The sequence below is a fragment of the Paramisgurnus dabryanus genome, chromosome 8, assembly GCF_030506205.2.
Source record: "Paramisgurnus dabryanus chromosome 8, PD_genome_1.1, whole genome shotgun sequence".
In the NCBI taxonomy this organism is placed as follows: Eukaryota; Metazoa; Chordata; class Actinopteri; order Cypriniformes; family Cobitidae; genus Paramisgurnus; species Paramisgurnus dabryanus.
The window spans coordinates 32,640,958-32,666,057 of record NC_133344.1 but is presented as its reverse complement, the minus strand read 5'-3'; the positions used below and the strand labels follow the sequence as shown (position 1 = coordinate 32,666,057).

General features: G+C 37.7%; 1 protein-coding gene across 2 annotated transcripts in view; it reads right to left on the bottom strand.

Annotated features, from left to right (window-relative positions):
• Nucleotides 1-1,960: 1,960 nt before the first annotated feature.
• egln2 (egl-9 family hypoxia-inducible factor 2) overlaps nt 1,961-25,100 on the bottom strand; it is a 28,438-nt gene continuing 5,298 nt past the window's right edge. For both annotated transcript variants that reach the window (XM_065281575.1, XM_065281576.1), the window contains exons 3-6: nt 9,807-9,926; nt 9,555-9,691; nt 5,225-5,292; nt 1,961-4,936 (exon numbers count right to left, since the gene is read on the bottom strand). In XM_065281575.1, the coding sequence (XP_065137647.1) occupies nt 4,884-4,936; nt 5,225-5,292; nt 9,555-9,691; nt 9,807-9,926 (378 nt within the window). In that variant the 3' untranslated portion in view covers nt 1,961-4,883. The remainder of the gene's footprint in view (nt 4,937-5,224; nt 5,293-9,554; nt 9,692-9,806; nt 9,927-25,100) is intronic.

Here is a 25,100-nt window from a genome sequence, read left to right as displayed (position 1 = left end):
GGAACTTTAAAGGCGATTTTCTCAATATTTTCTAGATTCTCAATTTGAATCTCAGCCAAATTTTTTTAGCATATCCTACCTAACAAACCATACATTAGTGGAAAGCTTATATTTATATCATGTATAAATCTCAATAAAAAATACCCTTATTACTGGTTTTGTGGTCCAGGGTCACATTAGAAATACTCAAAAAAAAAAAAAAAAAAAACAATTACTAACAACCCCTTGGCTATGTATATTGTGTTGGACTTGATGAGACTATTTCCAGTGCACTTATGTATTGCTGTTCTTATGTTGCCATAATTGCTTCTATTGTTTACCTCACTTGTAAGTTGCTTTGGACAAAAGCGTCTGCTAAATGACTAAATGTAAATGTAAATATCAACCTATCAAGTCAAGTAAGGAATAATTGATGACGGGCCATTGAATTAATTGAAAATAACGCACACACAAGGTGGTAATGCCTTACACCACAGGTGTGCATTATATACAAATAAAAAAAATTCTCAGCCAATCAGAAAAAAGCATTCAACAGCCCTGTGGACGTAACAATGTACAACTTTGAGGTTAGGTTAAAGATTATTATAAAACGGTTAGTTCCATATCCTTTATTCACGATAAAACACTGCTATGACCGCTTCACCCAACGGTTCTGTTTATCACTGCGCTCTTAGCAACACCCTTAGCAACCACACGTATCGGTGTGTTGTTTTTATTTAAGCTTTTATACATTGGAACCACTGATCTATATAAATGACTGGATTGCGCATGACGCCACAACTGTGAAGCCACCGCGCCGCCATGTTGGTATACCCAAACGTTCTATTAAATCAATGGACGTTATCAGATTTTAATGATAAAACATCACTTTACTAGTCTCTGTTTTTATATCTGAAGTCTCCCTGTACATTATTACAACACAAACGTCCAAAGCATGGACATAGTTATTTACTGAAAGTTGTACATTTTGCTTTTTAAACCGTTATTATACATTCATCTTTATTACAGTATCAGATCAGCAGACAGACCGCAGCATATTTAGTATTAATGACAATAAACGTGCTCATTCTGAAATCTAAATAAATAATCATAGCCTACTTTGTACCATACGTGCATGCAATCATTTGCTGGTTTTGTAATTATGTTATCTTAACTTAAGTTACCTTAACTTATTCAGAGAAATAACACTGACCGTGTAGCTGAATGTCAAAAAAACTTTATTTATACCCGTGTCATTAACAGAATACAACAGACACACTCACCTTAACGTTTTTTTTTTATAAATCCATTATCCTGCCCGATTAAAACATTGCAAATAACACCAGAATGAACTATTAATTTACGTACACATATCCTAAAAATTAACATTGTGTGACTGATACGCTGTAAAGCGGGTGAAATTAGATACTGATTTTGAATGGAAGTCAATGACGTCCTCTGCCGGTTGGGTATACCAAGATGCCCGCTCGAACTCTGCGCTGGCTTCACGCTGTTACATTAGGCGTTCTATGCGCAATCCAGTCATTTATATAGATCAGTGATTGAAACACATTTTTGTTCATGGTCAGGGACTATTTTTTCTAGCGGAAGGAATGCTTTTTATTGATTTAACTTCATGAAAGTTGCACTAATTTTTTTTCAATCTAATATTGTGTTGTAACCATTTTATAAAAGCAAAAAGGTACTTATTGTACAAGTGCTGTATCGGGAATAAGTAACGGCTGAAGCAATCCGCTTCGCATCGTGCCTAACAACGCCCTTCAGCCGTTACTTATTCACAATACAGCACAGCCTCTCGTACCGTATTGCTTACATATAACAATAATTAGCTATTGGTTGCAAGCATTCAACCGGGCGCTCAGGTAGAATATAGAGTTCGTGATAGGTGCTCTAGGGAAAGATCCAAAGACAAAAAAGAAGGTCCCAGGCAAACCAGTCACTTAGTCAAAAAAAAAAAAAGGAGAAGGAATGAAAAAAGCCTTTATTAGGTATGCCTTCAGTCATATTAAAATAAATAAATTATAATTAGCTATTGGTATATAAGATTTGACAACCATAATTAGGACCAGGCGGGGTAATAGTTTAAGAGTTGACTCATATTTGTTGATCCCTACATATTCGTTCAATAATTAGATATTGTTATATCTAAATAAGTAAAAGAGAAAAAACACAAATGTCAGTTTTACAAAATCCAACACGCTTTAATTAAATACTGTAAAACTTAGAAAGATTAGGCAAACATCTATTTTTTGTTCTCAGTTGATTAAAGATTCATACTGTTAAATGGCGCAAAAAAGCATTTACTTCCCACATCTTCTACATTTACTTGCTCATTCAGACACCACACACACTGTTATAAAGTGCTTTCTCTGACCGCCAATGGGATTCAAACATAGCACAGGTCAGTACAATATTCTCACTCTCTTATGGAAAGATTTAAGAAAAATGATCCAGTTGTTCCCTTGGTTTAATAAGAATATTGTGTCCTGTGCCAGTTCATTGCATAACTCTTTTCTTCCATTATAATGCTCCCAGTTTTCAGACTGTGGCTGTGTTCGGAAAAGCATACTACCATACCAGTCAGTAAAATAAGTACACTGTGCATAGTGTTTGTTTATGAAAAGATAAACAGATGACCTAAAATATTTCCCAAAATATTAAGAAACTGTATTCCACAATCTATTAAACTTCAATCAGAATCAATATAGTAGTCAAACTCGATCGGTCTACCAAAAATGAAGACATCGGTACGGCAAAATAATTTCTGAGATTTTAATGTGATGACACTGAAGCATAACTTTGTTTAAACTGGTCATCGCTACTACAAAACCAGCATGTAATGTGTACTTTGGAGTATGCAGTACAGTACACTACAGTAGTCGTATTTCTTTCCGAACACAGCCATTCACAAATATACACTGATATAAGAGTCACCTTATAAGAAATGTTGCCATTACTTGTGGAGAGCCCTGTGTTTATCTCTTTTACTATATAGCACCTCACTGAGGTGAGAACGAGATTGTCAGCTCTCATTCAAAAATTATTGATTGAATTAAGTGCATCCCTATAGACAAGGAGTATACGCAAGCCGAGCACTATACTGCAGCCTGTGTTTCCTAAAGGGAGAGGCTTCTGTATCTAGTATGCAGGAAACACTGTTACAGGCAAGGCTAAGCCATGAGGAGTCACTAAGATATTGTCTTTCATTATTTTACATACATACAAAGATTAAAAAAAGATCACAAACACCCTGTTTTCTCGGCAATGGGTTCCAATGATCTAAAGATACAACCTGGATGAGGGATTCATTTTTTTTTCAGCGCAACCTTCTGTCTTATTGACGAACTACCTAAATTCGTCAGACAGTGCATGCGCTGGTATATCGCTGTACCATGCATGGGTATAAATGAAGCGATGATTCATTAAATGATGAATAAATAATTGGCGTTATAAACTGGCATATGTCTAAGAAAATTCAGCCCAGCAAGTCACAAAGACGTTGAAATTTGGTTGATTTCACGTCATTTTAATAATGCCATTGTCATTTAATGTAGAATACTGTGGATAGTTGTGCTGTAAAATGATCAAAATACCTCATGAAAAGATATTGCGGGAAAACATAGACATTTGTTTTCGGACGGGATTAAATTTCTCAAAGGACCTCTGAGTTTGGCGAAAAACAGTAAGTAAATTGCTCTGGAATTCTTCCGGAAGTCGTCAGAGAAAAACACAGACATGGCAGATTCGGACGGGATTAAAAACACAGAGGACCTCTAAGAAGCACGATTTTCTCAGAGGTCCCCCTGTAAAACTAATCCCGTCCGAATAGGGATTTGTAGTCAATATCGGTTTCAAGCATCCTGAAAAAGGACAACAGTGTTCAGGAATCCGATCATTTTATCGCCGAGTGATTCCAACAATGTCGTCCCTCTGTATTCTTATTGTCATAGTTGGGTGTCGTTATTGTGGACTCCACTATTTTAAATTTAGACTTTAAAATAGTGGATTATATTTAGAGATTTTTTTTAACTTTATAGTTATTGTCCATAGTATGAATGGTTGAAGTAAGGTGACCAAAAGCTAAACAGAGTTTGACATCGACCTGATTTTCATTTTCAACCAAAATGCAACGTTTTACTGACGTTAAATTGACATTGATAAATTGAAATGATGGATAAATAGCTATGATCTGCGTCATTCGTCACAACTTTTAAGAATTGTGGCGTGCATATTGGGTTCCATATTTTTGTGAGCGAGGGTTGTGGCATTACCATATTTGCGTCATTTCTAAAGCAAAGCAAATACAACATTATCAAAAGGCGCCATTTATTTTTAGTTAAATTCCCAGCGCCTGAGCCGTACAAGCCAAGACTTACAAGCATTGCTGTATAATGTTATTTCTGTCAGTGCTGTAACTGAACTCAGCGTTAAGCTGGCTACACATTCAAGAACAGGTTGAACAGGAAGTAACACGTCGGGTCTGCTGATCTCACCTACTCACTTCCTGTCGATCGAAGGATGGGCAAAGGCCATCTGAAAGCTCAAACTCACTCATACACAGGGATGTACGGTTGTAGAAAGCAACTGGTGGGCTTACAGATTTTAATTCGTATTAGAAGGATAAACAGTACAGGTCCATTTCCATGTCGCTGATGTTCCACAGGAGGAGAAAAGTTTCCGCCTTTCAGAGCTATGACCACCAGAGTTTGGATTGACACTTAGTGGTCTACTATTTTGTACACTCAGTGTGATTGGCAGTTTTGAAGCCACGAACAGATCCATACTGGATCGGCCTCCTGCATCTCTTCGGCCAATCGCGCAGCGGGGTGTGTTACTGTACACAAGAGCGGGCTGCAGTAGAGTTCATCTCGGCTGGCTGTAATTCAGGTCACGTTGCTCTGGGTGACGGGCACCTTAACTCCTTTCTGTCCTGTAGCTGAGAAGGATGAGAAAGCAAAAATATTGTGGATGGAAAGTAAAGAACATAATTTTGGTTAAAAGTTTTGGTGATAAAATTAACTCATCACAGCTTGATTGTGATTTGTGAATCTTTTTGACTGATTCTTTAAGAATCAAATCAGTTGCTCACTGACTTTATTATAACCATCAAAAGCAATGCAAAATCAAAACTCAACTAAAACATAAACCTAAGTTGTTTGGTGTGAATAACCACTCATATCCTCTATTCAGGTATTAGGTCTATTTTTAAAGGAACATAACTCACCCAGTCTGTATTTCTCTTTAGCTTCTGCTCGTTCTTTTGCATCGAAGTACCAAACGGTGATAGCGTAGCTGTGGGAAAACAGAAATTCAATTACAGTTAAGAGGTTCGATGGTTGACTGACTACCAATTTGGGAATTGGTGGAGTGAACAGCAGGGGTTAATGCCATAATTTACTAAGTAATTAGAGATAAAACGGAATTAAGAGATATTTAGCTTCTCACAAGTACCAAAATGACCTTTTTATGAATATTACATATTTTACCTTATTTATATTCTTGCATTTGGCACAGCCCATATATCCATTTACTGATGGTTAATGTAAAGTATAATTCCAAGGTTTAGTGTCAGTTGAATGAAATGTTACTTATGATATTAAAAATCTTTTAATCTGTAGCTGCACTACCTTTACCCTTTAAATTGTGCAAATTGAAATAGCAAATTGAAAATGCATCCAATAGTCACAGTGTGCAAAGCTCACAGAAATTTGTGCATACACATCAAACAAATTATATTATATTTTAGTCTTTTCCATGGCACTTACATTTCTAACATTCTGAGCGTCCCTGCCTCAATGCAAAAACCTCCAAAATAAAAGTGTTGACTAACTTTTATATCAAACACTATTCAATCGGATTAATGACATACTGTATTGGCATCATATTTACTTCTGAAACGGCACGTTTTGTTTAGTTACTTTTTGTTTATTGACTTGTTTAATTGTGTCATTTATGCATTTTGCACAACAACTGCATTATCCTATGAAAGATGAATCTAGAAATCTCTACTAATATAACGTCGAGACGGTCACATTTTAAACCATACATTTTCTACACATTACTGAACTGGGGTTTGGAAATGTTGTAAGCGTTTCTTACACATTTCAATTCCTCAGACAGCCAAATGCAGCAGCAACAGCAAAGCTTGCGAGCGCGCTCAGACACTGACGGTACATTCACACGGGGCGTAAGCGTTAACACTTAACGGAAGGGTTGTCTGAAGCGTGGCCAACAGCCAATTACTGTGGCCACAACACAAGCTCCGGTCTTCCATTAACGTAATTGGCTGGCTCTGCCTAGGTTATTTGCATAAGGCGATATGATTGGCTGACGCACGCGTTGCCGCTTGAAAGGTTGAGAAATGTTCAACTTCTGCCGCGAGCAACGGCACTGACGCGTCGCCGACGGATCCACAATTCAGTTCGCCAACACTTGACGTCACCCATTAAAAGTGAATGGGAAGCGTCAACGCTTACGCCCCGTGTGAATGCACCGTGATGATGTATGCGACTGCGCTGCCTGCAGCGCCTGCCCCCAGAATAAAGTAAGGTAACACAATCAAAACACGCTAAAATCTCTGAAAAGTGACACGGATGCGGCACAAAATTGATAATTTGGGCATTTTAAACAGATTAAACAAAAGTAACAGATTAATGGACGCTTCTTTGATTTCGAGGTTGCATGCAAAATCCATTTGGCTCAAAAAACCGAGGGGACATGCCCCCTCAATTTCAATGGGCATGACTACTGCCCATGACTACATTGGTGGTGGTTGTCATATGTAAAGCGCTTTGAGCACTGGAAAAGCGCTATATAAATGTAACTAATTATTATAATTATTACTCTGAATAGAAACACATTCTAAATAGGAATATATCGCAAAACTGCAATGGAAACTATTCTTCACCTGATGTGCATAGAAATCACACGATTATTCTTTAAAACTGGCATGGTATTTGTGGTTTGAGGAAGAAGATGGAAGAGGTGTGTTCGATTTCATTTGACGTCACAGAAGTGCAGAACATAAAAAATACCACAAGAACGATTCGGGAATCGATTGTTCTCAAACCGTTCTCACTGTATTTTGATGTCATCCGCATGTTGGTCCGCGTGGTGCCGTATGAAATCGATAGTTTTTTGAATGACTTCTCACAAGACATCAAAATGAAATTGTAGTCGTATAACATCGTTATGGAAACGCTGTCATTTTGCAAGGTATGATGATGATTAAAATATATATTTGTTCAAATTGAAAACTATAGAGCTTAAAAACTCCTTCAATACTGTTTGAAATCATCTCAGGATGAGACTTCAATAACGCTTTACCCGCCACTGACTAGTTTACTCGTCAATTAAGAGAAAACGCTTCCCTGCCGATGAGTCTTTCCGGCAATCTGTATTTCCGCTATTCCTCTCTTACCCAACTTATAAAACCGAAAGTATTCCCTCAGTGCAAACAATTCCTGTATGTTTTGATGATCGCTCTGAATCTGATCTCTATCAAAAGTCCTTCACAAAAATGCAATTATCTCAGCTTTTTGCTCAAAATTTTCTATTTTTGAAGAAACGTACCCAGATTTTTTAGTTTGAAACCAGAGGATCTGTTCTTTCATTTGAAGTTAAGCTGCTTGATAAAATGGCAGGTGTACCATTTTGCAAAGGGGGACTTTTATTGAAGATGAAAAAATATAACCTTTATTAAACGTCATTCTAAAATGCTTGATTCTGATTGGCCAGTCACAACATTCCAAGGTTCGTTATTTTCAGATAACTACCGCTCAAAACACACGGTAACCCATTAAATTTACAAATTATTAAACCAAATAGTGTGTTCATAACATCTGAACGTCTTGTCTTATATTAAAACCAAAAGAAAGCAGGTTTTCCTCATGGAAGGTCAGCATTTATTAAAAATGAGCAAATCAAATATTTCAAATCCATATTTAATGCTCCTTACGTATGCGGTGTAATAAGTCGTGTAATAAGTGTGATCATGTACATGCAGCAGGTGTATCACGAAATAAGCCCTGCTTTGCGTTGGGTCATGATCACACTGTCGGGGCTTACTTCTGCGATAACAACCTGCTGCCTACACATTATCCCTTACATAAACATAATTACACTCATTAGAAATATCTAAAAATTCTTAAATAAAGATGCTTTTCTCGATGAGCAAAATTACCTAAGAGAAAAAGTTTAGCTTTTAGACAAAACATATACAATTTAAGTGAATTTGTGCTTATAACAAGCAAAAATATCTGCCAATGGGGTGAATGACACTTAATTCAAGCAAAATTTTCTCACCCCATTGGCAGATATTTTGCTTGTTTTCTACTTGCTTGTTACCCAGTTTGTGAAATCCCAGCTAAAGTCATTATTTGTGGTGTACTGTCTACATAAAATCCTACATAATTCAAAGAACATTCTGTAAAAAAATATATTCTGTAAATGATATCTTTAAAGGGGAAATATTATGAAAATCGGACTTTTTCCATGTTCAAGTGCTATAATTCAACCTGGAAAATGTAAAAAAGATCAACCCAGTAACTTAGTTTTGGTAAACCATTCTCTGCAACCATATAAAAAATAGGTCATTGAAATTTGGCTCCCCTTGTGATGTCAGAAGTGGATAATACCACCCCTTAATCTGCACTATCCAACCATGCCGCTGCCATTTAGTGCAGAGATAAACTCAGTTGCAATTTAAAGGACACACCCAAAAACGGCCCATTTTTGCTCACACCTATAAAGTAGTAATTTTTACATGCTATAATAAATTATCTATGTGATATTTTTGAGCTAAAACTTCACATATGTACTATGAGGACACCATAGATTTATTTTACATCTTAAAATTTTCTTTTGAAATGTCCCCTTTAACCCCATCTGCCTCACTGGCATTGTGTTTTGGGTTATTGTCAGATTGAAGCCCAGTAAGGGTTAAGGCGAAGCACACGCGGAGTGCTGAGCCTCTCAATTCGGATGGTTTGTTTATTCCTGCGTCTATCATCCCGGCACGCTACAGACAACCCCGACAGGCTCTCACAATCAGGAAACGCGTACATCCTGTGCCCCGCCTTGCCCCCAGCTGCGATATGGGTTGAAATGCACCCAATGTACATTGTAATGTAAAACATAATGGAAATATGCAAAGCATTCTTCTGTCTTTAAATAAGGAATGTCATAAAAAAATAGAGGTTTCAAGTGTCATTTCAACACAGAGACCCTTCCTGAGGAAGACCAGCTGACCAGGTGTGGCATTTATAGAGCAGGATCAAATAAAATCTTAATTGTGTTTGTAATGGTCTGGGAACAATAGTGCTGGACACGTGAAGTGGGGTCATACGAGTGCATTAGCATACTGTATGCGAGTGTGTGTTTGGACGACGGTCTAATAGATGAGAGGTTATGATGAGCTTGTGTAAAGAGGAAATGTTTACAAATGTGGACCTTGAGCCCAGAGGAACCCAGAGGAGCACGCAACAAATGGCTTTCGTCCCTTTAACCTGAATCTAATGTTTACCAGGATATTCAGAAGCTGTGGATAAACTCACCGTGTGGCAAAAGCTGGTTTGACCTCATGTGGGTTTCGCCGATCCGACCAGAAAATAAGCAGCCGGTCAAACAGAGGCTCGATGTTGGCGACAACGTTACGACCCTCGGGGAAGAGTTGCAATAAACCTCCATGTACCTGCGTATACAGACACACACAAAAGACACAACAGTTTGGTTTGCACATGCTCATGATATTGCTTAATTGTAACACCCATGCCCAATCAGAGAACAGAGAAAGAGTGACATCATACCTTCGCATCCCAGTCTTTGTTCAGATAGTAGATGCAGGTTATGCAACGTCCGTCGCCATTGGGATTGTCCACATGTCTTACATATCCTGCTCCATTACCAGGATAACACGCCACCATGGCCTGGTAGATAACAGAGATTAAAGAGGGGTTTAATTTTAATTCATGCATTCTGACTTATCAACACAGTTAAAGAGTTGTAACCCTAATGCTAAACAAAAGCAAAGTTTCAAAAAAGCAGTTGAGCTTGTGACAGAGTATTTCTGGGTCAAACTCACACCTCCTTTTTCCTACAAGTTTCGGAAAGTTGAAGCAAGCAGTGTTACGGCAGCAAGCATGTTACAGCAGCAAAGTCCAAGCAAAGAGTCAAGTTTAAAATAGGAAAAATATCGAAACTCTTTGGTTATATTTTATCGTGCTAATCAGATTTAATGGATTATGCTAAGCTATGCTAAAAGTGGTATCACCAGACTCGGAGATCAGCTGAATGGATTCCAAAATGGTATAAATCAAATGTTTAACTCTAGGGGAGCTGGAAAACGATCACATTTAAAAAAAGTGGAGTGTCCCTTTAAGCGTACATGCAGCTGAAATGCCAAGAAAATACGATTTGGCAGATTTTTATTCCAAAGTGACATACAGTGGTATACATTTCATCAATAAGCGTGTTACCTTTTGTACAAAGATACATTTGCATTAACATTACATTTAAGCATTTGGTAGATGTTTTATCCAATGCGACTTGCAGTGCATTACAAAATATATTTTTTAGCATGTGGTTCCCTGGGTTTAAACCTATGACCTTTTCTCCCTACTAACATGGTGCTCTACCAATGAGCTATACAGGAGCATTTAAAAACAATCGACAACTTTAAAACACTATTAGAGGTTCTTTACTTTAGTTTCGAGGTGCTGGCCCTTTAAGAGCTTTAATGCCGCAGAATGACAAAGCATTTCACCGTGGCACCTGCCAGAATGCACGCACGCTGATGCTTTAAAAAAAGCATGTGCTGTATGGTGTGTACGTGGAGGGTCCATAATGCTTTACAGCCTCCGATAGACTCCCTATGACAGTGCAGTTTATAAGGGTTTATCACCACATTCCTTCGTTTCACCCAGCTCTGACCTTAGATGAAGCAACAAAATGACCTGTCCACCATAGATTAATCTTAAGGATGATTTTTCCTCGACAGAATCCTGCTAACTTAATCTGGCTGTCACCGTGCTGCTTCGTCCTTTCAGAGTTAAAGACTTTAGTTGTGTTTGACTTGGCAGTTGCATTTGTTGCCATGGCAATAGAGCCTACGAGTCACATGTCCCGACACGTCAAGTTTAGGTGCACATGCGGGTGACGCCAGTTCGAATCCGGCTCGTGACGTTTTTGGTTTTGGCAAGGCAGCGGTTGGGTTCAGAAGGAATGTGAGCCATCAGTGTCTGCTGTTAGCTGCCAGCTGTGATACGGTCAGGACTTTATCAAGGCCAGGAGTAAACACCCCAACCCCCCACCCCTCGAGCCGTTATCTAAGAGTTTATCACCGGAGTACAGTATCGTGGTAAACACGATGTGCGTCACGTGGGCAGATAGCGGATGAAGCATTTACGGCCCACCTTATTTTCACAGCCCTGAGCGACAAAAGCTGCTGGTATTCTCAATCTCTGCTTCTTCCTACGCAGCCAAAGCCCATCGTGTTTTAATTACGGCATGCTAAATTTGTATTAGTTCACACAATGATGACAATTATGTCGTTTGAATAAAACAACAAATAATACGAGAAAAATGTTATCTTGAAAAACATTTACATAGATTACTGTTTATTTACAGTGACTAGGGCTGTCACATTTTTTTTTTAACTTGGTTGTGGTTATTGAAATTAAATATAAAAAAATCCAGGGTGCGATTTGCTTTTCCCTCTTTGGTCTTTATATCCCTGCGTCTGATGAATTATCTATCACACTTAAACAGTTAAATCCTTATGTTACATTTCTTCCTGTTTTTTAAAGATTAAATGCACATTCACAAAATTGTATGCAGTGGTAAAAGTTAAAATGTGTGGTTTGAATATAAGAATGCTTGAGTAGGACTGGTTACATTTCTAAACATATTTTATTTCAATAGTTACAAGAAATAGCTTAATACCATGAATAATCAATATAAGCCCATGGCTTCTAGTTTATTTTCATAAACTTTGAGAAAATCATCCCCGCCTCTGATTTTTCACAAATCGCACCCTGATTATATCTCATAACCACAATTGCACCTCTTTAAAAAAAACAAGGTGATGTATTATCTGCAGCAGCCCTGCATCAACATTTTGTTCTGCACTTAGTTTACTGTTGTGTTAAAAATAAATTTCTCCATAATTTGAGTTGTATTAGCTTTGTATTTATGTGTTGATCAGTCTAATCAAAGTAATACCATCCACATATCTCAGGTTTAGTTTGGGTGCTCAGCAGCCTCATTTATAAAGCGTACGTTTGTAGAGATTTGATCGTAAAGTATTCAAAAATCCACAGCAAAGTCCATATTTATACAAACTGTCTTTGACGTGGAAAGTGCTTAGCGCCACATCAGGGTCTGAGCAAACGTATGCAGTTTTGCTTGCCCGATTGCTGCAGGTTATTCTTGATGCTCGTAAAGGATTTAAACATTGACAGGTGGGTGATTCTCGCAAAATTGACTTATGAGGTGTCATGAAAAATTTTGATAATAAAAGCAAATGCAGAGTAAGAGTATCAAAATAAGAAGCATACAGTTACAAACATCTCTTCATGTACTAATTTGCACATGATTTCAAATGACATCATACAAACCAATTTTGTTGTTTTTTCCACATTTAAGGGGAAACTTTTCATTACCGCAATGTGTCCATGACTGTATTTGGTTTTTTTGACATGGAAATATTTATAAATTAAAAAAATCTATAATATAAAAAGCTTCAGTGCATGTTATACTATAAACATTTACAGTAAAGAAACATGTGGTATTTGGTGATCATTGGTAAATGTAAAGAGAATAATAAGGAATATAAATGTGTCCAAGACCAATTTTCTCATCCTCCGCAACAATTTTCAATCATTGTTTAAGCCCTCATGGAACTTACATTAAAAAAAATTGTTGGAAGGGACATAATTGACTGTGACACTCAAGATGGCTACCAGGTGAGCAGTTCTTATTTTTTCTCTCCAAATAAAAGTTGAAATTTTGTTTGTCATAGTACCTAGACAACTTTTTAGTTCTCATTACCGAAATATGAGTTTGTAAATGCATATATTTAATGTTATATCATGTTGCGGTAATGATAATTTTTAATAATGATAATCTAAAAATGTTTAATAAATCAATAGGAAATATTTTTTAAATCCTTTAAAAATAATGGTTATAGGAAGTTCAGACCTTAATCGTATATGTGCAAAAAAATTGATTTCCCGTCTCCTGACATCATTGTAGCGCTTGCAGCTTGCTGATGAGACAATTATGGCTATTTCCTCCCACGCCTGTTTAACCGACGCTGATTTGGGCGGGTTTCTCCCATCCCCATACAAAACAACTTCTCTGTCTTTGACTGCTCTTACAAGAACGTGGGTCTCCTCGGCTGTGAACCGCTCCTGGCGTGCGCCTGGTAAATCCGTCATAATAATAGCAACCCGCCATGGAACTTGCGCCCTTGCGTTTAAAGGGAATGTTGGATAGCGTTCTGATTGGTTTATTTGACGTTACGCCCAAACCACACCTATAATGAACCTACTTCAGACCAACCCCTTATTGATTTGCGCCTGGCGCAAGAGTTATTTCTCCCGCCGGGAAAATAGCAACAGCGCCCAAGATCCGCCCACAAACTCACTTGCGCTTTGCGCTTCGTACTTGCGTTTCAGATCGTTAAAATAGGGCCCATAAAAACACTAAACTGATATAACTAGACTTGGCTTAACTATAATGCTAATACAGCTATTCAAGGACAAGGTATCACACTCAACGTTAACAAACAAATCAGCACAGGACAGCAAACACAAGGGCATTAAATAGGGGAGCAAATAATGAGGGCAACAGGTGTGGGCATGAATCAATCAAAACAAATTAACGAGGAAACGAGGGGGCGGGCCATGAGACCAGACAGGACATGGCACACCAAAACAAACAATGGCCATGTGCTTCCACACATAACATGGGACTGTCATGTTCCTGACACAAAACTAGAAAAAGCAAGAACAAGAGAGGCAGGATCATCATGAAAGTTACAGCAAGCACACTATAGGCTACTATTACCATAGCTAGCTAGGATGACTCACCGACGACTCAAGTTTTCAATGTTAATAGTGAATAGAGAGCTACTCAGCTTTACAGGAACTGCATTACTCATCAATGCTTTCACTTTGTGACCTGTACACTGTAGGTTATAGCTTTGCTCTTTATTATTGCTCTTTTATTTCAGTCCCTTTCACATCCTGAATTCGTACTTCGAAAGCGTATTGCAGACCTTATGTCTGCTTCTGTTTAAAATAAGCACAGATTTTCCAGGAATGATTATTCCACTACAATCCTTTCTAGTGCACTGGGAGTGCTCTGTACTGCAGAATGAAGAATTAACCTTTAATGCTTTCCTTGTTTTTCACTTCCCAAAATATTCATCCCCCAGAATAACCCTCATGACCTTTCATAGGATGAAACAAACGTCTGGTGATATCTAAAGAAGCGGTCAATACCACTTTGGTAGATGTCCAAGCAAACATGTACAAAACCCATGATCGGTGTTACACAAGCCTGAGCTAACAAGATATGGACCGTGCCCGTTGAGGGTCACGTTTAAAAGCTTTGAGAGTCTTATCAACACTGTTAGTTTTGATATGTAGGAGAACATTATCTCAGACACCCACAGATCATAAGGTGACACTATGACCATACAGTAGTTAGTCTTGCTTAGCTAGCTTTTATTTAAACTGACTGAAAGTGTATTCAATCTATACATTTTGTTTTACACGTTTGTGTGTTCACTGAGAATCAAACACCTAGCATTGCTATCTTACTAACCAAAATAAAATATAGTCAACCACCTGATTATGTATCACAGTGGGTATATGCATTAAGATAAACAACAAATGTGGGTCATGGCATTGTGTCGTAAGAGAAGAATGACAAACGCCCACAAAATACATCATCACTGTTTACAAAAACAACAATGATAATTGGTGGTAATTTTGTATTTGTTAATATCACACATGAGGGACACAAGATCTGTTAATGAGCAATTTGATATTCACATTTACAGTTATTACGCAACTGCTTTTCAAAACAATATAGTTTTCATCATTTAACTTCCTTTCATGTCAAGATGAGGAGGTAGATACTGAGCACAGGCTGTGCTGAGATAAAACAGCGTAAACCTGATGATGAGACAGCCGTTGATAAGTAGGACATCAGGGTAAGATAAGGACACGCACAGCGTCTGCTGCATGTCAAGCAGATGATATTTATTTCATATTGACATTTATTGAATTTTAACATGACTATCTCAATTTACATGCACTGCTAAGTCCCCTTAAACAGGAAGTTGTGATAGACTTTACTTCCATGTTGTGACGTATTTCCGAGTAAAACGGAATACTGCAATGGAAAATGGTGGCCGTGACTTGTATTTTCACTGTACTTTGATTGGATATAGAAAAGTAGGCGTTTCATTTAGAAATTGAACTGGCAGCAGATTAGCTGATGTCGCCAGAGAATGATCTTCACAAGAGGGTGGAAGTACACTGTCCGAGTTGATCAATTAAAAAATAATAATGACTTACACAGATAAATTGTTTATAATAAACACAGCAATATTACAATTAAAAATTAAGAATTTAATGTCTTATTCTGGATAACGCATTTACCAGGTACAGTAAACAGTTAAATGAAGTGTTGGTGATTTGATTACTCTCCTCACATCCTAATAAAAATCACTATGTTAAAGGCAGCATAGGCAGCAATTATCTAAAAAAACTTTTTTACAAATTTGTTTAAACTGTCTTTATATACCAATGCATAAGTAAAATGTAAGTACTCTGAAAAAGAAAGTATAAAAATCGAGTGTCTGTAGACATCTCACAGCTCATTTTTCCATCCACTCCACCCCCTCCCTTCTGGGTTTCTTCTAAAGCCACGCCCCCAAAACACATGAACGCGCGACACTGACCGGCTCTGCTGGGAGCGCGGTGCATGTAGTAACATCATGTCACAATCGCATGTAATAATACACCTAACTTTATCACTATGAATATAAACAAATAGGATGGCTTTTAGTACTCACTATTAAGCCAGTGTTTTACATGGAAGAGTTTCCGTGATGAAAGCATTGTTGACTCTGATGAGGACTACACTCTGGAGACAATACCGCTACCGCATCGTTGACTCGAGGAAAAGCCACGCGATATTTACTCTCGTTTGATTGCTTCGTTTATTCCGTTTGCCTTGTTTGCCTTCGCTGACTGGATATGCAGGTACTGTGAGTTCTGAATGCACTTTCTCTGCCATTCTTTTGCTCTTCCTAGAGTGCCTCGTGCATGTTCAAATCAATCGGGTGTGCGCATGTGTGGGCAGATCCCATAGCAACAGGGGTGGTGCCATGGTCACGTGAGAGAGTGATAGTCGCGCAAGCCAATCATTTGTTTTGTCCCGAATGGAAAAATGAGCTGTATTGGTATATAAAGACAAATTTGTAAAAAAGTTTTTTTGATAATTCCTGCCTATCCTGCCTTTAAGTTGTCTAAGCGTATTTATATAAATATGTATCGTCGGTAAAAGGTGTAGATCAAAAATTTGCAACTAATCGTTGCATTAGGACCGAATGCAATTATTGGATGAATGCAATTTTGCTTAGCTTTTTGCAATTTTAGTAACGCATTATATTGCTTATGTAGTTTGTGTACCTTTAAGAATCACCATAACAATATTTATAAGTTTATGTTTTTTTTTTTATTAAAAGCACTACTACTGCATCAACACAACTGAAAACTTGCTGCATCTGATCTTGCTTTTGATTGTTTATGTTATTCACTTTATTTGCAAAGTTTTCTAACTGGTGAATGAGACATGACACAGTAGGCTTCTGGGGCCTCATTTATAAAACTTTGCGTAGGATTTGCGTCAGAAGTGGCGTACGGATAAAACATAGGACGAGCGTACGCACAGAAATAATCGGATTTATAAAACCGTGCGCACGCACATCCTACGCATTTTTCCCTTAATAAATCACAATCAATTCTAAATGTAGCGCAGCTTTTGCGGCTTCATGACACGCCCATAGTTGTCCATAAATAGTCCGTGAAACGCCCACAATTTAATATGCATTGATTGCGAAATCATGGCAAACACAGAGAGGAAATCAAAAAAACGTAACTTCACTCAATGTGAAGTAGAAGTTATCGTTGGCGAGGTGGAAAAGAGGAGAAAAATGTTGTTTGGAGGGCACAGTGTGGGCATTACTAATGCCAAAAAAGGCACTTGAGTGGCAAACGGTGGCAGACTCCGTAAATGCTGTAGCCTCACAACCTCGGACCGTGGCCGAAATAAAGAAATGGTCGGACATCAAAGTCGAGGCACAAAAACGTCTAGCACTCCATCGCCAGAGTGTGTCTGCCACGGGTTGGGGAAAGGGGACATTGTTTAGCGCAAATGTAATTTCTTGTTGCTTTCTGAATGGTTTAGACATACGCCATGCATTGTTTTATCAAAAATAAAACACAGTAAAGGCATATGCATGAATACCATAATTCCGTAGATTATGAAGATATGGTTTACTATGAAAACAACTTTCCCCAGTGGACAATTAATACATCTATCTATTTATTTATCTATCTATCTGTATATCTCCTTAATTATCTATCTATCTGTCTATGTAATTGCATCTATATCTGCTCCGCCAGAATATCAGTTTTGTACATTATTTCGTTCTGTGAACTATATTCTTTATGAGGATGAATTGCACAACATGCCAATATTATTGCAGAACATATTTCACTTTTCTTTTAGCAAATATATATGTGTTCATTTGAATTTCTGTTGTAATTTTCGATATCTTTATTTTTTTGTTTCACTGCTGATCGATCAAACAGGTGTTCGTGTAAGGCTGTTAATTGTAAGACTTTTGCTTTGTGAAGTCTTCATGTTATTTATGAGAGGCACTGTTGTCACTTTCACGTGTTTCTTCCTCTTTCTTCCATCTGCCGACTGTGTCGCCATTTCTCATTTCACCCGTTTTTGTGCGTACGCCTGGGTCAGAGCTTGCGTGACGGACAGCACATTTTCCCGTCAAGTTTGCTTTTTATAAATAACAACTATTGCGTAGAGAGTGGCGTACGCCTTCTTTTGTGCGTACGCAACGTTTATAAATGAGGCCCCTGGTCTGTGCGTGTCATGTGCTTTGGAGGGGGCGTGGCTTTGGATGGCGATTTGAATGGGTATGATTGTGATGTCAATGCTAGTAGCTAGGCTTGTGCCGATAGACAAGACATATGGCTGATAGCGAGCCATCATGACAACAGTTGGCATGTGTGCCCATTATAGTTTTAAATTATAATTACTATTATCATAGTTTCACATTAACTTGCGCATTGCGTGCTTTTCATCACATGAGAGGGTTTGTGGGCTTCACTTGCATGGATTCCTTCTTGCATCCGGACTTGTAATGTGCGCGTCTTGGACTCTTGCTATGACCTTAACGTGAATGGAACAGACTCTTTCTCGCACTTGAACTTGTAATGTGCATGACTCTAACTCACCCTCACACCTGAGCTTGCAATACGCATAGCTCTGACATTTCCTTGCACTAGAGAGGTTGTTAAGCGCGCAGGGGTTTAAAACCAGCGAGTAAGTTGTTCCCACTCCTTAATGGCATCAGTTTTAAGAAGGTTGTGGTCCTGACAGTGTTGCCCTTAGAGTAAACAAGCTTCTTTTTTGGTCCACCAAGCAAGTAGCTTGTCATAAATGAGTAAAAAATGAACAAATAAATAAATAAATAGGTAAACTACTGCCCCACCCCCAATACTATCATGTATCGCTCATGTACCCTCACAATGGGGCATATCGCCCATCACTACAAGCAGCCACCTTTAATGAATTGAATTTTGGCTTCATGTAATTAGCATACTCCAAATAAATTATGACTTAATTCCTTTTATGAAATTCTCTTCTGGATAAACTAGATAGTTACTTATTATGCTGGGTTTGAGTCATTTTGGACAGTAATGTATTCATCTCATAAATTTTCCAGAACACACCAGAGCAACAAACTGAAATATGTAGGTAATGAGGCTCTTATCGTTAACTGAATTACTGTGCCAAATGACTAAAAATTAGTGGTTAAACGGATCACAAAATTCACGATTCACATCACATCATGGTTTTTGAGTCATTGATAAGCAAAAACAGGGGTGGGAGAAATAAAATAAAACAATAAAAAAATTGACAAGCATGTAAAATACATTTTCTGTGTGCACTTCAGTGTCTTCTTGAGCTTGAATGTTAACATTTGCAAGACTTAGAAACAGGTGCAAATGATAAACTTTCACTTTGTAAATTTGCAATTAATCGGCGAAACGCATGCCGTATGGATCTGTACAGATTACGGATCAACTGTGATGCGATTAAACCCCTGCAAAAATGAAACTAAAATAAATACATGTAAATCAAAGTTCACATCATTATTATCACAGACAGTTTTTTATAATGAAGGCCTAACCAGACTATGGGCATTAGTGGTTTATTTGCCAAGTAGATTACATACAAAGTCAATGCAAACACACAATCAGACGAGTCCTCGCGTGGGGCGATGCGAATTACGCAATATGGGCAGCGCATTTAGCGCGAAAACACGCGCTATTCCCCTCAAGCGCGTCAAAATTTGCATGACACGAAGTTAAATCCCGCGGGCCGCGAGTAATCTAGAGCAAGTAACGCGGTGCCTCGCGTTTGGTGCGTACGTAGCATTAGTAAGGCAGTTCTTTGTAAAGGTATTTCCTATTTCTTTAAAATAGCAGACTTTTGCTTCTACTAAAAATAATGTACTGTTGGAAGGTTTACTGGTGTACATTCTCTTGCACATGCATGCCTTTTTATTTGTGTGTTCAACTTTAAAATAACACTTTGCAGCTGTCCCTAAAGTTGTACACTATTCACAATCTCCAAAATGTTTCTCCATTGTGTGTCAGCGTGTTTGGTGGTAGAAAACATTACACAGTTCTGACTAAAACCCAGATGGTTGTTGTGTGCGCGCATACAAGCAGAGTTCACTCATGCACACATGCTATCCTCTAGGGGTAATGTGAGGTCTGCTAAGGTGATGTCTGCTCCTGGTGCCATGTCTTTCATATCATTCACTCCACAGTCTCATTACCTTTGCATAATGCCCTTGGGTTCCTGATTGTTATTACAGACAGTCTGTACATTACAGTACCTCATGCATACTGATGTAACAGCACTCTGGTGATGTTTAGGGGCGGACAGATGGTTGTTGTGCGAGTCTCGTACAAGCACGTTACTCTCTGTGCACATGCTGTCCTCTGGAGAGGGGGGGCATTTGAGGTCTGCTGCAGACTGAATGCTGGCACTCACTGTTCCCTTTATTTTTATCCTCATTCCCCCGCATCCAACTTTCCTCTGCAGCCGTTTCCCTGCACGGCATATTGCAGAGATTAAATTATACGTATAAGGATGAAGACAAACTCAAACGAAAGGCAAGGTATAGCAAACTGGCCACAGGCTCCCACACTCACTCTCTCGCAGTATACAACGCACTACATCGTCTTGTTTCCAGGGCAACGCCGGGAAAGTATTTTGGCCAGCTAGAAAGCGAGGCATCTGATAAAGCACAGGAGAGGAAAAAGAGAACAAAAGAGGCGGGCGATCAGGAACAATAAATGCACCAGAGAGGCTACAAGAGAGTTACTAGCCCCAAGAGTCATGAAGAGTTATTTTGATGCAGTGGGAAAAGGTTCAACCCAGCTTTCAAACGCTCTTTAGTTTCGCTTTATTTTTGTATACCGCGTAATGTAAATAAGTGGGTGTGGTTAACTCATGCATTGGCTCCTGCATGAGACCGAGCGACATGCTGCACACAAGACAACACTGAGAAATATCAGTGAAAGAAACACGGGAAGTCGGGAGATCCCAAAAACCAATCCGGAGCTGGAGCCTATTTTTAAAAGATGATAAGAAATGTCTGTGGTGTGGACATGGTAATGATATTAAACCCATGATTTACTCACCCCCAAGCTGTCCGAGTTGCATATGTCCATCGTTTTTCAGACAAACACATTTTCGGATATTTTAGAAAATGTTTTAGATCTTTCAGTTGATTAAATGTAATGTAACGGGGTCCACCCATAGTCCACGACCTTCAACTTTATTAACGAAAATAAATACCTTCCGGTAGCGCCGCCATCTTAGTCGCGTCCGCATTCAGGATGAGAGCTTACGCAGCCTACGGAGGCTACTCTGCTGCTGCTCTGTGCCCCCGCCCTCCGAATTTGTCATACGTCACTAAGAAAAGTGCGTACACTACGCTAATACTCTCTCCTGAATACAGAGGAGTCTAAGATGGCGGCGCTACCGGAAGGTATTTATTTACGTTGATAAAGTTTTAAATATGGATATTTCTACAACAACACCGCGCTGATTACCGTCAGAAGACCTTTGTTTATCGTCCTGGAGCCGTTTGGATTTAATTTGTGAAGGATGGACGCACTTTTTTTGGACTTGAAGGTTGTGGACCCCATAACATTACATTTAATCAACTGAAAGATCTAAAACATTTTCTAAAATATCAGAAAATGTGTTTGTCTGAAAAACTATGAACATGTGCAACTCGGACAGCTTGGGGGTGAGTAAATCATGGGTTTAATATCATTTTTGGCCGAACTTTCCCTTTAAAAAAAAACTGACAAGAAAAAACAAAATGCGATTTGTTAACTATGTTATGTGAATGTACTTACTAGCAAGCAACCTGTTTCATCACCTTAAAATAAAGTAAAAGAAGGTCAAATTATGTGCTCGGAGGAAAAACAACAATTACCTCGAAAACTAACTAATTTGACTAATTATTTTACCAACTGCAATTCATATGATAAAGCTCAGGAGACCGAAATAACAGCAAATAATCTAAAGCTTTGGAAACAAATAGGACTACCACTCCGAATTTGCCCTTTATTCATTGTCTGTTGAATTTCAACAAAAGCAAACCTCTGAAATTAAGTCAGTCCAACAGCAACGTGAAAGCATACAAAAATATATTTTTTAACCACAAGTAAAAACATTAGTGTTGTGTTGTTTCAAAATGTATTTAAGATCTGAAAAATTGCATATTTCTGCTATTTTTACCAGTTTTTATTTTAAATTTAATTGCAAATAAATGCATAATATTTTTTATGTTGAATTTGGGAGAAATGTTGTAAGTAGTTCACAGAATAATTTTTTTTTTATAATTTTACCTAAACACATACTTATAAATAGTAAAATGTATAATAGTATGAAGAAAAATGTATACTTTCTCCATTTTATCCAGGGCTGTATATTTGGAAAGGCACCGATTTACACTGTGAAAAAGAGAGGATCAATGCCTTCAAAACTCTTAATCTGAGGTATGCGATATCGAGCCGAAAGCACTGTAGTGAACCTTAGTTGCCAGGATTGTATGGAGAATGCCAAGGGGAAACTAAAAAGGAGCATTGGGATGTTTTACGCTTTGCAACAACAACCGATTTGTCGACAAGCCAAAATACACACCAATATATGAGCTTAACAATCCACTTCATCAAAGATAAGTCAGGCTGCAAACTTCCTACTTTCCAGAGGATCACACGGGAATGACGCATGAGGGATAATGCAACCACTGACAATGCGACAAAATTTAAAGCAAAGCAACTAAATAACTGAGTGAGCTTAAAATGTTTTGGCCACTAGTTTCCATTAAAGATTTGCGTAAAAATGTTGCCCTATTTTCTAAATATCAATAAAAACTATTGCGAAATGGTGCCGTTCCATTGACCAATGTTTTGCGACTAAAACATGATATTTTGTGTCCCGATAATTAATTCCAAAAAATATGGAACCATCATAAGGGAACCATCAAAATACTGCGAGAGACCGCATTTTAACGTCATGTGCTTCACGGTCTCTTCTGTATTTTCCTCCAATCAAACATATGCGCCATATTTAAAGAATGATCATGTGACTTTTATGCACGTCAAGTGACCTGTGAATTGCAGGTGTTCCATTGCAGTTTTGTAAAATAAATGTATTTTTTAAGTTACTTGAAAAACCACCTCACCTGAGTGCAAAAACTTTTTCGCGATACCCGGGAGTTTATGCGAAATCGCAGTGTTTCTATTGGGCACATTTTCAATTCACTATTTCATTTTGAACAATTTGATGAGTAATAAAAACGTTTCTATTGTCTTCATTTAGACATTGGTGTCTAATAACAATAATATTATTAATAATAATAATAAGTATAAATGCTATTTGTCAATCCTGTTAATAAATCTTAAACATAGAAATAACTATAAAACATTTCTAAATGTATATTACTTTCCTTGTAAAATGTAATAGTCAGCTATTGCTACATCATGTTTACTCATACCCCTCGTCTCTTTCAATATATCTAGACAGAAAGAGGTGTTAAAGTAGTCATAAGTGTCTTCTCAAATACAGTGTGAACTGGCCATCGCTCAGGTACAGCTATGCTTTCCTGCTTATTATGAACTCATCACTAAGACAAGATTGGGCTCTATGCAACAAAAGATCAAATCGGGTTATAAAGCAGGAGAAAGCGCCAACACAACACCTGCAAACAAGACCAGACATTTGGCTCGAACATGGCAAGATATGGATGTTCCTAAATCTGTAAAGACAGCATCGAGTTCTCAGTGAAGATGCCGTGTATGAGAAACGGTACATAAGCGTTTCATACTTGCAACCGTGTTTAATCTTTTCGTTTAATCAATAACCAGGTTCTTGACTCACAGGATGATAACACCCACTGATCTATACAAATGACTCGCACATAGAACGCTAACATAACAGCGAGAAGTGAAGCCACCAGAAGAATATGCGCAATCCATCTATAAAGACATCACCAAGGGTATCAAGGTGACCATTATTGACTATCAGTGGTCTCAAACATGGTGCCCGCACAGAGTCTGAAGTGCCCACCAAAGCACATTCTGTTAATAGTCTCAATTGTAAAATTTATTTTCTGCATATTTTTATATTAGCTTGGCTTCTTTTATGTATGTTAACATTTTAAACAATAATAAAACATATCAAGTAAAATAAAAACAAGTAAAACAGTTTTATCCATTGTGGTAGCCTTTGCTCTCAAAAAGGTTGAAGACCCCTGGACTATATGAATAAAAAAATATTCAAACTAATTCAACCAGAAGCTGCTTGACATGGCTTCCCTTCTAGACTTTTGGTTTATTAAAATAAAATACATAAATGCAGAGAGTCGACTACATGAAGGTCAAAGCTACAGAAAAGATGGAGAAATCTTGCAGCTGAACAAACAAAACCTGTTGAGGGAGTCTTAATGCAACCAGCATTGAAGAGTTAAACAAAGTGGGAATATTGTGTTTAAATATAGGGGTGTACATTTTTATTCTGCAAGTGTTGGGTGTGTGACCCTATCTTTAAAAACCCAGCTAAAGTTCCTTTTTAGTGATTTACTGTTTTCTTTATAAAATCATCCTACGTAATGTAAAAAAAAACTTCTGTGAAAATATAACCTTGATAGCTTTAATATTGACCAAGTAAGGTCATTTCAAAGGATTAAAATCAAACTTTGATGATCTTGGTCTCAATTTATGAGAATTGGATAACACAGACTGGGTTTTTGGGACTTTCCAAAAAAGTTGTGCTTACATTTGTATATTTTCCTGTTACTATTTTTATTTGCTTTGAGAAGACATTTACTAGAAAAAAATAATAATACAGGCTGTTCTGATCAGACTGTAAAATGTGGTATTGTTATTAAATATATAATAATATATTTAATAATCACTATTAGTAAGCCCTTTATGTTGATTTTCCTACTTAACTATATTTTATTTACAGTATACTCATACCATCACTGATATCATAAACATAATTTAGGTTGTACGGTCACCCCATCCAGAATTATATAAATATCATATAATCATATTGTAATGTTTGTATTACATTTATTTTATATATACATTTTTGGGCATTTTTTATTTATTTAGCATCCAATGTTTACGTCGTCTGCAGGAAAGCAATACGATTTGAATTTTAAATAAGATGCAGAATAA